This window comes from Balaenoptera musculus, chromosome 6 (genome assembly GCF_009873245.2).
Source record: "Balaenoptera musculus isolate JJ_BM4_2016_0621 chromosome 6, mBalMus1.pri.v3, whole genome shotgun sequence".
NCBI lineage: Eukaryota > Metazoa > Chordata > Mammalia > Artiodactyla > Balaenopteridae > Balaenoptera > Balaenoptera musculus.
Window position 1 is genome coordinate 67478305 of NC_045790.1, and position 15069 is coordinate 67493373.

Sequence of the window (15069 nt, forward strand, 5' to 3'; positions counted from 1 at the left end):
GGGGAACGGGCAGCCCTGCAGAGCTAGAGAAATGCTGCTTTCTCTACTAACGGACCTCTTTCCTTCTTTCCTTCCCTTTTTCTTTTTTCTTCCCCTTTTTTTCCTTTTTCCCCTTTTCTTTTTCTCTCCCTGTTTTTTTCATCCCCCTTTTTCTTTTCTACTCTCCTTTCTTCCTGTTTTATTCCCTTTTCCTTTTTCCTTTTTATCCTCTCCCCTTTTCTTTTTACCCTCCCCTTTTCCTTTTTTCCTCCCCCTTTCCTTTTTTCTTCCTTTTTCTTCCCCCCCTTTTTTTCCTCCCTTTCCTTTTTTATCCCCCTTTTCTTTTTTCTCACCCTCTTTTTTATCCTCCCCCCTTTTCTTTTTTTTTTTTCTTATTTCTTCCCCCTTCTCCTTTTTTCCCCCTTCCTTCTCATTTAAAAAATAAATGAATACATAGGCCCTTAATATGAGTCAAAGGTACTTTCTGAGACCCTATTACATTGACGGATTTACAGACACGGTGATATGACGACGTCTCATCTCTTGAAGGGTGGGCATATGTCAGAGTTGAATGAGATCACGTATGAAAGTGAGACGGCAGCTGCATAGATGCTGGAGGATCAGCAGGCCTCCTCCTCCTGCGAGAGTCGCTTCGGTACACGCCCCACCCGAGGACCACCATTTATAACCATGCCTCAGTTCCTACCCCACCCCCTTCGGGATCATTAGCACGTTGTGAAAAACCTCACCTGAAAAGAGTCTACGCAACGTGAAATCGTGTAGGATGGTGTTTAGAGTGTAATTTGTTTCATATGGTTCCTGTTTACCATTATACACTGGCATCCACTCTCTAGTCCCTGTGAGTTCTGTATTTTACAAAACACAAGGAAAGGACTTCAGTGGATAAACGGTGAAATATGCTCTTAGCCTCCTTCTGACCTGAAATCCTTCTCTCTTTCTAGTTGCTTCCTTCTCCTTGTTGGACCAAATTCCACTGCTTCTGGTGGGCCTTGTTAACTGCCCAGGTTTTGTCATTTTACTCAGTTCATTACAAAACATTCCAAAGCATTATCTTCTCTTGTCACAGGTAGGCCCAGTGACACACACACAATTCTTCCAGAACCTCTTCCTTTTAGTACTTAAATAACTCCTTCAATCTGCCTCTCTCCTCTGAACACAGGTCTAATGTACTTGTTTGGCAGAAGGACTAGTGTTTGGTGGAAGGAATACAGACGCAAAGTCAGTGAAACTTGGATTTAAATCCTGGCTCAAGTACATCCCAGCTGTATCTTTTTGTGTAAAATCACTTCGCCTGCCTGGGCCTCCCTTCTGTGAAATGGAGATGTTTGCTATCGACCCTGTAGAGCTTTCAGAAGGATGGGGGAGGGGAATATGCATCTACCTCCTGATACAGTATAGAGGCCCAATGAATGGTGACTGATATTATTATACACCTCTTTCTTCAAGAAACTTCTACGCCTCTCGCCTCCTCTTATCTCAGTCCTTCCTTCCTTTTTACCCCCCTTAACTACTCATACCTCTCTTCTTTTTTTTTCTTTTTTAAATTGACCTCATGGCTTATGCTTCCTCCATGACCATCCTTTTTAGCTCCTGCCTATTTTTTAAATCAGTTACTCTACAATGCTTTTCTTTCCATAAACAAGCTACAATATAATATTTTGGGACAACTCTCAAAATACGGACTTCCAAAATAGGGCTTTAAACATGTTTCAGGGGTACAACAGAGGACTGGATGCTGCCTTGGAAGAAACCTATCTTAGAACTCGCTAACATTCATGGGGCCTTGCTGCAGATAACCCTAACGTGACATGCTTTAATGTGTGTGTGTGTGAATATATATTCACATATATACACACATATATATTCTGTAAGCTTTAACAAGCTGTGTGTGGAATGCCATAGCTTTGAAAAGAAACAGAACCTTTTGATTCTTAAGTTAGTGGGAATCCTATAAGAATTTGTATTTTATTTGCTTATATATTTTTATAAATTTACCATTAACCAAGGTGCATGACTCCTAAAGTATGAAATGCAAGCACCAAAGCCTTCTGAAGCTGCGTGGGGATCCCTGGTGGGCCCTGGCCGTTCCTCGCTTCTTCCCAGGCCTTTTCCTACTGCCACTAGAGCGTGGAGGGGCCCATCGTGTCAGTGTCAGCAGAGGAAGGAGTCTGTTCCTGCTGGAGAAGCCCGGAGCACACCCGGTGCCCTCTGACCCGGCACCACTTTGCACCTTGAATTGGCATCCCCTCCAGCTGGGCACTTGAAACAGGCTCTCACCACAAACTGGTCTGGGAGCCAGTTGGATCCCTGCCTCCTTTCTTCTTGGAACAGAAGAGGACTCAACCTGCTCCTCTGGAAACTTGCTAAGATATGGAAGTGAGGTTAGGTGGATTTGAGGTGTGTCCTACCTTTCAGAACCTTGGGAGTGTAGAAGGGGATACTTTGGGAAATCAGGGTGGGAACTACTCTTACAGAAAAAAACACAACCAAAAGCAAATGGGCCCTTTGATCTAAAGCTGCATTTTATTGTTAAGCATCTCTGGGGACTTCAAAGATTGACACTCCGCATCTCCATTTACTTCTTGGAGGCTTTGTCAATACATATGGATTTCTGAAAATCATTGTGGAAACACAATCAGACATGACTGGAGCTTCCAGTCTGATGGGTCTGTGGAGGGTAACCCAGTCAGCCATGCAGAAGGGAGCTGGACACGTGGGCCCCACTTCTCAAAGGGACAGCCTCACAACCTGCAGTATATGGTACAAGAAAAGCAGTATGCCCCAAGCTTCCCAGACCACAAGACTCACCTGGGAAGCTTGTTAAACACAACCGCTCGGGCTCCTCCCTGGAGATTTCATTTAGTGGGTCTGTGATGGGGCCAGGAATTTGCATTTCTAACACAATCCCTTATCATCATGGAAGTTTTGGAAATACCAGGCTGAAAATTCAGCCCTTTGTCTAGGGCAGTGGTTCTCATCCCTGGCTACTCATTACAACCACTTGGGAGCTTTGAAATATCCTGATGTCCTGGCTGTGCCCCAGAACAATGTCAACAGAATCTCTGGGAAAAGAACCCAGGCATCTTTTTAAGTAGATAAACATATAGATTAAATAGAACTCAGTTTTTTTTTTTTTTAAGCACTCCAGGTGATTCTAATGCGTAGCCAAGGCTCAGAACCACTGGCCAAGGCATTTGTGATTTAAAAACATTCTTGGCTAACAAACTGCCTCAACTAAGTAAATGGGGACTAGAGGAATCAAGGAAGTAAAATTAATACTGAACTCAGACAAAGAAAAAAAGAGATGCCTTGGAAGGATAAGAGAAGCTAGTATTCTATTTGTAAAGGTGATAGATAATTCTTGATACTACTACTGGTTTCTTTCATGCTCTAGATCAGGAGTCTGTAAACATTTTCTGTAAAGGACCAGATAATTTTTAAGGCTTTGTGGGCCAGATGGTCTCTATCGCAAGTAATCAACTCAACAGTTGTAGCACAAAAGCACCCAGACTGTAGGTAAATGAATGAGTTTGGCTGTATTCCAGTAAAACTTTATTTATGGACACATGAATTACATGTGAATTTCATGTAATTTTCATGTGTCACAAATTAGTCTTCAGTAGATTTTATTTCAACTCTTTAAAAATGTAAAAAACATTCTTAGCTCACAGGCCACAATAATGGGCAGTGGGCTGGGTCTGGCCTGTGAGCTTTAGTTTGCCTCGCTCCGTCCCAGACAATTAAAGCAGTCTAATATAAGAGAAAGGTAAGTATTCAGTAAATGATAGTTTATCATTATTGACTGGGTGGATGAATAAAACACTGACCGTTGCTCTGCAATGGGACCAGCCTAGGAATAACAACAGTTACATTTATATTGTGCTTACGTGTTCCAGGCCCTGTTCTGAGTGCTTATATATTTCAACACATTTAATCTTTACCAAACCTTATAAAGTAGGTACTATTACTATCCCCATCTTAAGAAAACTGGGAACGTAGTGCTAAAGTAACTTGCTTAAGGTCACACAATAATAAAGAGGCCCAGAAAGGATTTCTACTTAGGCTGTCTGACTCCAAAGTCCATGTTTGCCACCACTCTGTTGTTTTCTGCAAGGTAAAAATAGTGTATATCTGCATGCAATAGATAAACAGAAATGATTTCTGTATGCCTTAGTTATTTTTTTTGGGGGGGGGAAGGATTTTTTTAATGTTAATAAATTTAAACTTTAAATTTAAATTTTTACCTCACTAAAAAAGTCATATTTGTATTTTAATAATTTCCCATCCTCTTTGAAGAACAAACTTTGAAGTAGTGGTTTTCAGCTTGTGGCAGTTTTACCCCACAAGGAGACATGTGGCAATGTCTGGAGACATTTTGGTTGTCCTATTTGGGGGCTGGACACTGCTACTGGCGTCTAGTGGACAGAGGCCGGGGATGCTGCTGCGCATGGACAGCCCTCCTCAACAAAGAATCATTCCGCCCCACATGTCAATAGTGCTGAGGTTGGGAAAGCCTGGCTGAAAGCCAGCGTTGAGTGTTAGCATACAGGACCACACAAAAAGGACCTCATCTGGTCATTTGCGTCATCTCGGCCTCAGACTCAGACTATCCTGTTGCTGACTCAAGTGACTGGTGTGGAGCTGGTTGTGAAAAAGGCCAAAAATACAGATGCACTATCTTTCATCTGGCACAGCTCCACTGTTGGCTGGAGAGCAGCAGAGACGACCTGGGTCAAAGCTCACCTTAAGCTTAAAATATCATGAAAAACGGGGGCAGACAGGCCATTTCTCCCATATGAGGAGGCTATTTCAGGGATAATCTTTTATCTTGTGGGCAGAAAATATTTGCAGGGTGTGCTTACTGGACAGTATTTGCTGTGATTGTAGGTTGCTTTGCATGTTTTTTGCTGCTTTGGTTAGCATGTTGTTTAACCATGTCAGAGCAAGAAAGGTTGTTTGATGACATACCGGATTGGGAGTAATTACACACTTCTGATCCCCATCTTTCGTGGTTTTCCTTCTAACACTCTGCTCAGCCCTTACCCACCAAATGTCCCCCCAAACCCAGGACTGGTGTCTAAAATGGGCAACTCTGATCCATTGCTCGTCCATCCAGAACAGGAAGCGTTTTGTAGAAGGACCTCTATTTCCCTTCTAGACTAGACTCATATTCATCTCACCTCTATTTCTGCTAGTTCTCACTTTTACCATTTCCTTTATTTTCTGCAAGGAGGAGAAATGTAGAAGCTGTGGAAGCTGCCTCACAAACTCCACAAATCTTGCAAAGCTATAGGAAAAAGCAAGGTCATAGAGCCATTATTCCTGCCTGTATGGTCTTTATATAATGACTTGTAGAAGAAACCACCCAGGTGTGTGAGAAACTGACATTGGCTCTTTGTGGCCTTGTCTCCTTTAAGAAAAGGAGAAAAGGAAAGATGCTTACAGTGTAGAACCAGAACTTCACAATGGGTGCGTTGTAGAATTCATAGATTTTTCGGCCCAGGGGGATTAACCGGTGTCTGCTCTGAACCTCCTCTTCATCCTTCTTCCTGGAGGACTCCCCGTTGTTTCGTCCCAACATTGCCTACAGTGGAAGAGAACCGATACCGTCACAGCAGGGTTCTGCAGAACATGTTTCAACATGTATCTCATTTTATAGATGGGGAAAGTGTGTTCATAGAACCTAAGAGCTTTGTTCAGGGCCCCCAGAGATTTAGAGATTGTGCCTTCCCTAAGTGTGCATTTGCATTATACATAGAATCTATGTACCCTTTCCCTGGGATGGAAGGCCTTAGGGATATTTCTTGACCATTCTCTTCTCTTCCAGCCTGGAACCTCTGGAAGATGAGCTGTTGGAAGATACCCAGAGTTCTGAGAGAAAGAGCGTAACCTGGAGAGGCCAGGAATCTGTCATTCCTCCCAACCCCTCTCTCCCTTTATATACTGTGAAACAGGCAGGTCTGGGTTCTCTACTCATGCTAATGACTCTTAAGTCAAGGGTAAATTGGACTAGTAATACCTTATTTATCCAAAGGTGTTGAATATTCAAGAGGTTAAGTTATCTGTAGTGCCTGAACTTAGGAATATCTACCCAACTCTTAGGCATATGCCTCGGTTCCCCGATTTCAAACCCTGTAAAGCCTGAATTACTGCTGGTGCTAGTTTGGTGATTCCTGGGCACACGGCCTTCCTCTGCATGGCAGAGTCAACCAGATGGGACTAGAAGTCAGGCCTGACCAGAAAAGGCCCTCATCTCCCAAGCTGTTGCAGATCTCCTTAAGAATTCACTATTTCCTCCTCATTTCTGACAGGAGAAGCGGCAACAACAATTAAACATCACAAAAAAGGCAGAACTTGAGAAAAAGCGGACATACTCAGAAAGGGACTGGGTCCTACCCTGGACACTTAGAATCTGTGGCACCTTGGGCAACTCTTTTAACCTCTCTGAGACTTAGTTTCTTTAACTGTAAAATAAGTAATAGCACCTGATAGAGGGTTGGTTTACAAATCAATCGGCATCTGGAACGTAATAAGTGCTCGGTAAAGATGAGCTGGTCTTTAAAGTGAACTAAGACTTTCTCGGATACTCGTGACTGAAATGATCTAGTTGGGATCTCTCACAAGAAAAAAAGAAGTGTGATATTAGGCACCTATTACAGCATAATTTATTGGCTTTAATTCTTTCCATATTGTTCTAAGCAAGGTTAGTTTTACAATGTTTGGGAAATGAAATTTTTATTAAGTGTGAGAACAGGGTAAAACCTTATAACTACTGAAGACAGACAAGGATTTGGGGGAAGAAAAAGTATAGGAATATGGGTTTAAAGTTGAAGATCTAATTACCAAAATAATTTACCTTGAAGTTGATAACAGAGACAACCACTAGATAATTCTGGTTTCAAACTACCTTACCCACAATATAGATATATTAGTTTCAACTATTTTTGTCATTGCCTCAAATATCCACTTTACTCAAATATGTAACAATCACAAATGATTTACCTGTAACCATTGGATTTCGGGAAAGGGTAACTTCCATTCCTTTATGGACTCTCTGGCTGGAAAAGTACCTTGAACTAATGAATAGGTAAGATTCCATACTATGGCCTATCTAAGAATTTATTTTGATCAGTGAGCTGAGTCAATCTTTGTGATGGATATAGCACACTAGACAGCAATAGGGTTCTATAAATATCGATCATCGACCTCAGGAAACTCTGAAGTTCATGATATTTATCTTCTATAATTTATAATATATGTAACATAATTATCCTACTTCTATTCTGCTTATTTATATGCTCAATAATACAAGACCATTTGGGTACACAATTAGATGAGAGTAAAGGCAGCTTGGAGGGTTTTAGGCATCTTGGAGAATGGCATCTTGGGGTAACCTCTAGGGATGGTGGCTTTCCCAACAGAGTTGTAACAATGCCCTGGGTCTGTGGATGTGTTGAGGCTTTATTAGGCAAAATTCAAGACACTTACCTAGCAAGGCAGGTAAAACAAAGGGAAAAACAGAACAATCTATTTTGCCTTTATTGTTCAAAAATATTTCAAAGTGAGTGCACTTTTAAGAGGCTTGTCTTTCATGGTTTAAGTAAAGCATTTTCGACATTTCATTAATTCCAGCTTAACTTGCTGATTTTGTTGATTTCTCTTCCCAGTAGTCAAACATTTCCTTAGCCTACATTTCTTAAGGCAGATTGTAACAGGGTCAAATACAGACATGACTGCACAATATGGATTTCAGAATCTTTGCTGGCTAGACACAGATGTCAAGTCCGGGAAAGATCCTTTGAGGTGAACTAAGCTATTAAAGGCTACTAAAGTGAAGCAAACTGAGGCTGATGTTTCATGTATAATTTTGGAAGGGCCAAGGGAAAATGTTCCATTCCAAGAGAGGATATACTGATTTAACACAGAAGCTCAAATATCAATGCTATGAAGGGAGTGGAGTTGTCAACAAGCTGCATTCTCCAATCCTGTCTGGGGTGAGCTGAGACCAGTGGTCCAGCAGTAACAGAATTTGTCATTAGGGTCAAAGAAAGTGCCACCTTAAAAACAAGTGCTGTCCAACCCTGACTTTGCCAGCCCATAAGTCCTTTCCTTCCTTTCCTTCTCCCTGCTGTTTCAGCCTGTGGAGAATCAGCTCAGGCAGTAATGCTGTTGTAGTGTCTTCTACTTGGGTTCTCAGTAGACAATGGCAGGGGCTATTCTTTGGGAAGTAGACTTTGCTCTTAGTCCAGAGATGCATCTTTTATTGTGGCTTCTTGAAAGATCAGATCCTCAAAACTCTGGACCGAGCAGGAGAGGCAGCTGCCTCTTTTGTTATCTTCCTTGAGACCCAACCAGAAAGAATACTGCTTTAGCTTCTGGCTACCTTCCTAGGTTCCTTCTTTGAGACTTCCTAGGATGTACACCAATGTCAAGGCCATGTCATACTTGACACAGGAGGCCCATGCATCCCTATTGGATTCTTTCTACTACGTGGTGGACCAAACCAGCTGAGCTCCTACATTTGAGACTAGGAAGAAATTCTTTGCATCCCTTAGGTTTATCAGGTAAAAGCATGGCCAGTGGAGTCTGCATGCCTGGGTTCTAATCCCGGCTTTGCAACTAATTAGGTGGGTAACCTTGGACCATTTAACCTCTCTTGAGTCTCAGCTTCCTCATCTATAAAATGGTATAACAATAGTATCTACCTCGTGGGCTTGTTGTGACGATTCCATGAGTAAGTGTACGGTTAAGCATTTAGCACCATTATAGCAATATTAGCAAACATTTACCATGTGCTAGGCACCAGTCTACATTAGTTACATGTACACTTTTTACATAGTTTACATGTACCTGTCAGCTAGTAATACTAATAATGTCATTATTCCCATGTTAGAGGTTAAGAAACTGTGCCCAAGGTTGCACAGCAAGTAGGTGACAGGGCAGGATTCTGGCTCCAGAGCGCACACTCTTTACCCCTCTGCTGAAGCATTCAATAAAGATTTGGTATTACTACTACCAACGTTTCTGCTAATGATCAAAATATCATTTCCTATCCTTGAAGGGGTTCAGAGGCCAAAATTATGGTAAGTTCTTTAGGGAAGACAGTCATTTGATCCTGTCATAGAGGGAAGCCGACTCCTCCACTAATTTATATAAGGATCCTGAAATTGAAAGCAAACATAGGACTTGAACTCAGTGAGTCAAAAGCAGTGAATGATTAATCAATCCAAAGAGTGGCCCGATGCATACCCCCTGTTGTACTTGGGGCTGGGAATGTGCCTGCAAATAGATCTTTAGGAAGGACCTACTGAGGGAAATAGTGTTTATCTGGAGGAAAAAAAATTCGCAGGGTGGTCCCACTTAGGATAATAATGCCAAGGCCTTTTGTCACCTGAGCAAAACCAATTTTTTGCTTTTTCCCCAAACAGCTTCTTCTGGCTCATCACGGTAATTGGTCAGGGTGGTGGGGAGGGTGGGGGGTACCCAGGAAGTCCTATGGAGCTGTTGCCTTATGTCTCCAAAGCTCTGAAGCCTTGTTTGTCCCTTTAATAGCATGTGATGTTTTTAGACTTTGGATACAATCCAGTGGTAGTCATGCTGCTCCAGCAGGGGTTGCAGGAAGCTGTCCCATGCCCAGCTGCCCCATTCCCCCTACAGAACAAACCATCCATGCTCTATAATTATACCAGGAAGAGCTAATAAAAGCCTTCCATACAAACCTCCAAATTCAATTAGTGCTGTATTTGTGAGCCTGACCTCGAAGACAGATAAAGGCTTAGCTTCTGATCAGCACAACGGCTCCAGCTCAGTGGAGCCAGCTGCTCCCAAATCAGATTCCCTTTCCTTCTTAGTGTGCTAAGACTGCCACATCACCTGTTGTTTATAAAGTATCGCCTGTTTGGAAAATTCAGGGTGTCTTGCTTCTGAATTTCATTGGGTTGTTGAGTGCCACTTACCTGGCTGAAGGATTAGAATCAGTCCCTTTAGTTATGTTATTTGTGTACAGAGAGGACACTTATTTTTTCTTGGCTGCACCATGCGGCATGTGGGACCTTAGTTCCCCGACCAGGGATCAAACCCGTGCCCCATGCATTGGAAGCACAGAGTCTTAACCACTGGACCGCCAGGGAAGTCCCCGAGAGGACACTTTTATAATAACCTGGTCTCAATACTTAAATGAAAGTACCTGGTGGGAGGCTGACCTCAAGAGTTATTAAATCTTAAGCCATATCCATGGGAGAGGTGGATTAGGGGTTCTCCCCTCTGACAATAACTGCATATTTTTTTCTTACTGTCAATTCCATGTCCTCTTCGTCTTTTTCCTTCGTGGGCTTCTCTGGTTCTTCTTGCTCCTTCTCTTGGAGGTGAATTTCCTGGGCCTGAGTCATATAGGGCATGTCATCTTTGTTCTTGAACTCCAAGCTGAGAATTGAAGGAGGAAGTAGAATTCCCAGAATTACCTAAAGTAATAATAATGATAATAATAATAATCACATTTAAAGGATTAAGATAAGGGTGGTTGCTTAGAATCAGAGAGCCTGGGGGGTGGGGTCTGTGTGTGTGTGATGTGAGGGTGTATGAGTGTTGGCTGTGCCCACAGTGGGGACCTGCATATCTGAGTAACTAAGAACATCCATGCTAAGAGGGTCACTTCTGCCCACGTGACTGGGAACTGTTAACTGTTAACTCACAGTAGCTCAGTCTGATTTTGGAGAAACAAAGCATCTTACCCAAATACATCTTGTCCAATTAACACCTACTTTGCATGAGGGAAACGGAGGAAAAAGATTCTACCCAAGGCAAAAATGGGAAAAAATTCAGATTCCCATTTAGTCACTTGATGGCACTTTGTGAAATCAGTTCATACTTATGTCCATTGGCATTTATTTATTAATATGCCAAGTGGAATTGATTATGTGTCATCTGGTTATCTCCGTAAAAAATACTGTCCTAAGTTGACCTTGAGAAAGTCCATGTAGGAAAACGGTATTCATTTTAGAGCATCCCTCAGCATTTGCTACTATCCAACAGAAACACACACACACACACGTGGGCTCTGCATCACTATGAGAATCCCTCTGCACAAATGCCCCAGGAGGCTCTGCATTGTATTTCTCTCATTATAAACCACATGCTTAAATCTCCACGTGATGACACTAAATTCATTGGCTTTTCTCATGAGAGGGCAATAATTTCATTCTCTATTTCCAGGGACCAAGTTTCTGAATGATAATACTGACATCTGATTTGTGTTCCCTAAATCTTCTCTCACCTCTTCCCTCCGTCCTAAAATGGTTCTGTGTACAAGGCTTCTGAATACAACCCTCCCTGAAGAAAGTATACCAAGGTGAGGGGCTAAGAGAGGCCATGAAGGATAAGTAAAAATGATCCTCAAGTAATGAGGCAGGGACAGCCTGTGCTCGAGTGCCCAGGGACTTGAGAGCAGCTAAGGGAAAGGGGAGAGTGGTGACCCTGACTCAGGGTGCCTGGCAGGCCTGGGAACGCTCAGGTGGCATGCCTGGCAGTCTTCAGGGGACATGACACCCTGTCCTCAGAGCTGAGAGCCAGGCTTGGTGTTGTTTGCAGTGTAGTGATGGGATGCCCATGACCCACTTCATGGAACCCTTCTGTGACTCTGGGCCGAGAGCCCACGGAAAGGGTGGAGTCGGGGAGGGTTGCTGGTTCAATCAGGGTGGCCTCAGCAGATTGCTCTGGTCTGGTGGCCCTTTTGTTTTGGGCTGACCTCAGAGTTACCTAGAGCAGGTAGTTCTAGGTAAGTATAAGCCTGGCTGGCTTCAGTTGTAACAGCCACAGACTCTAAACAGATAGAGCATTTAAAAACATTCTTTCCATCTTCCCTTCCCATTTTTTTTGCCTTTTAAAAAATTCTCTAAGTTTAATGTTTTCCTTGTAAAACACTGAAGAAAACAAAAAATCAAAAGCCACTTATTATCCTATTTCTTATACTTTCAACCCCAGGGATAACCACTACAAACAATTTACTGTGTATCCTTTCTATTTTTTTTTTTTTTTAAAATGAAGTGGTACAATAGAACTATACATGTACATGCTTTAAAAAAACCAAAGAAATGGACTCAGGCTCTACATATTGGTCTGCAACTTGTTTTCCTTCAATGAAGAATAGATCAGGATTACCTAGCAACATCTTTACATATAAATCTATCTCATTTTTATTTCATTTAAAAAATTTCTAAAGTACAGCTGATAAGAGCCAATGTCTCTTTATGGTGCCAAGGAGGGGCCAAGGCGTTCAGGCTCGCATGGAGGTGAAAGGTTGCCTAAGTTAAGTGTCTCCTGGTGCAGCATGGCTTGTGACAGAGCAAATGATACCTCCTATGGTACTTGTGTGTGACCATCACCTTTGGATCTTCTGAGAATATTACTGTCTAGGCATGCCATCTCTAGAGGTTCTGATTTAGCAGAATTTGGGGTAGGCCCTCGTCTCTGTATTCAAAAAAACAACCCATTATACAGAAGATTCTGATGCACAGTTGGGGCTTAGAACCACCCTCCCGAGTTAAGAGAATGCCTACTACCACTGCAGATTTGGCTTGGAAAGCTCCCACCAGCCCTCTGGTCCTCATAGCCAACAGGGCCTTCTGGACTCACTGACCTTGAGGCCTGAGTTCTTGCGCATCCGGAGCCGACCCATCCACATGTCCGTGAGCAACATCTGGCTGCATGTGTGTGCGATGAAGTCACGGTGCTTGGCAGCTACCGCGAGCTGCAGGCATGTGGCATTGCTCCAGTTCTTCAGCTCATACGTCAGCAGTTTCATGGCCAGCTGCTCATCCTGCTTGTAGGACTGGTCCAGGAGCTCCACGGCCAGCTGGCCAAAGTCCCTGAATGAGAGAATGTGAGGAACTGTCTTTTGGCCATCTTGGAGACTTAGATGATGAAAGTGGGGACCCACTGGCCAAGCCACAAAGGGTGGTCGCTGAGTGGTCTAGTTGTTCCTTATGGGGTCTAGTCTGTTCATTCATTCATTCAGCCAACACCCAACACCCACTGTGTGCCAGATACCATGTTTAGAACTGGGGGTGTAAGTCAAATGAAGCACAATCCCTGCACTCAAGGCCCCCAGTTCAAGGCATATGGATGCAGAAGGCAGACCCAAAACTCAGAGTGCAGTATGTCTTCTTAAGTGTGACAGACCTCAGTTCCGAACTGGGCCTTGTCAACCACAAGTGTGTGATCTTGGACAGGTTACTTAAATTCTCTGAGTCTCATTTTCTTCAGGTGTAAAGTATGCATCATAAGGGACCTACCTCTTGAGGCAGTTGAGAGGGTGAAATGAAATCTATGTATCTGTATGTACCTCTGTATCTAGCACTGTGCACTGTAAATGTTAACTGTTTGTGTCCACCCTCTGTGTGCACCATTGGGTTGATTCTGTCTCCCCTTGAAGTACTGGATAGCTCAAAAAACCTGTATCTGGGGACCACCTTCGCTTCTCTTCCCCTGACCACGCCATTTGCTAGGCTGTCCAACCTGGAGTTGTGGTTCAGCTCCTGGGAGATGTCATCGACCATGTCGTTCTCAGAAGCCTCGTGGGCCATGGCTTTGCAGAGCTTACAGGCCACCAAGGCCTTGGCCATGGCCTCCTCGCCGTGCTGCCAGAAGAACAGGGCCATCTTCTGCCGCTTCATCAGGACGGCCCACACCATCAGCTCATGAAAAGGGAAAGGGAAGTGGTTGATCTCAGGGTCATCCAAGTCAATGTCCACCTCTTCCTCACGCTTCTTGGTTGTCTTTCGTCCTCGCCTCAAGGGAACATCATCCTGTAATTTTAGGGAAAAAACATAGAGATGGAGTTAGAAATGAATCCATTCAATTCAGTAAATAGTTCTTGGATGTCTACTACTGGCCCAGCTCTGGGATAGATACAGAAAAAATGAACTATCTTTTCCTAGCTTCTATTCTAAAAGAACTCACAAGCCCCTGCATGCCTAACTTTAAAACAAGTTATAATAAATGCATAAGCACAGTCCTATGGGAACATGTCAGTGTTATACTTTAATTTTAGAACAGTATTTTTTAATGGGCTTTTTTTTAACTTTTGTCCATTCTTTTCCTCTACAAGTAGGGTTAGTTGTACCTCATGATGGACAGCACTACCCTTTCTGCTGAAAGGACAAGGACATCCTATACTTGCACTTGGATATACGATAATAACCACATGAACAGAAGATGGGAGACAGATAATCTATCTTGAGTTTCTGAATACTTCATTAGATGCATTTGTGAAGAATTTCTGGTTTTTGGATCTGTTGCCATTTGTAAGCACCCATGAATAGATTTCACTTACTGGAATTTATATGCTTTCTTGGTTTTCAAGTCAGTACTTCAAATAGGATTTATTTTTTTGTTTGCAATGCTAATATAACCCCATGATAGAATTTTCAAAGCTACTGTGACCTGCCCCCTCGACACTGGAAAAAATTTCACCTCCTTATTTTAGAAACATGTACTAAGCCCTACCACTGGAATGAACTTATATATATATTTTGAAATGTTTAATAAAGAGAATAAACAATTGACACTAATAATTTGAGCAAACACTTACCTCCATTCCCAGCAGTTTCAAGGCTTTGGGCTGTTAAAAAAATGTTATGCACAAAGTTAGATCTTTCTTTACAGAGGTAAGAAAAGAATCCTAATGTATCTTAAACAGGTAATGGAACAAATCTATTGTACCATACAGCATTTATTCATTTCACTAAATAAAATACCACAGGGGAAACTCTTTATAGAAATTCTAAAAGAATTAGGGATTTAGTGATTTTGGTGAATTACAGAAAATTAGGAAACTGGAGAGGCATAATGAGATTGCCCAAGGGTAGAGCCTGCAGGTTTATAATCTCTTTTGTGGACCAAGATTTCTTCCATCATCCTAAAACCATCCCGCTAGGCCGACCTCTCCATGACATCAAGCACTTGAGTGAACAATGAGACATTCAGTCAAACCATGAGATGTTTCCCAAACCTCTGAAAGACCTCTATTATCTGGAGACTTGGGATATTATTCAGAAATACTATATGTTGAGA

At 42.6% G+C, this 15069-nt stretch overlaps 1 protein-coding gene across 11 annotated transcripts in view; it reads right to left on the minus strand.

Annotated features, from left to right (window-relative positions):
* The window catches only part of TRPM3 (transient receptor potential cation channel subfamily M member 3), a 507712-nt gene that overhangs the window by 70834 nt on the left and 421809 nt on the right, over positions 1 to 15069 (minus strand). For all 11 annotated transcript variants that reach the window (XM_036855282.1, XM_036855281.1, XM_036855285.1 and 8 more), the window contains 5 exons: positions 14588 to 14617; positions 13513 to 13802; positions 12635 to 12863; positions 10293 to 10460; positions 5444 to 5584 (listed from right to left, as the gene is read on the minus strand). In XM_036855282.1, coding sequence (XP_036711177.1) covers positions 5444 to 5584; positions 10293 to 10460; positions 12635 to 12863; positions 13513 to 13802; positions 14588 to 14617 — 858 coding nt within the window. The remainder of the gene's footprint in view (positions 1 to 5443; positions 5585 to 10292; positions 10461 to 12634; positions 12864 to 13512; positions 13803 to 14587; positions 14618 to 15069) is intronic.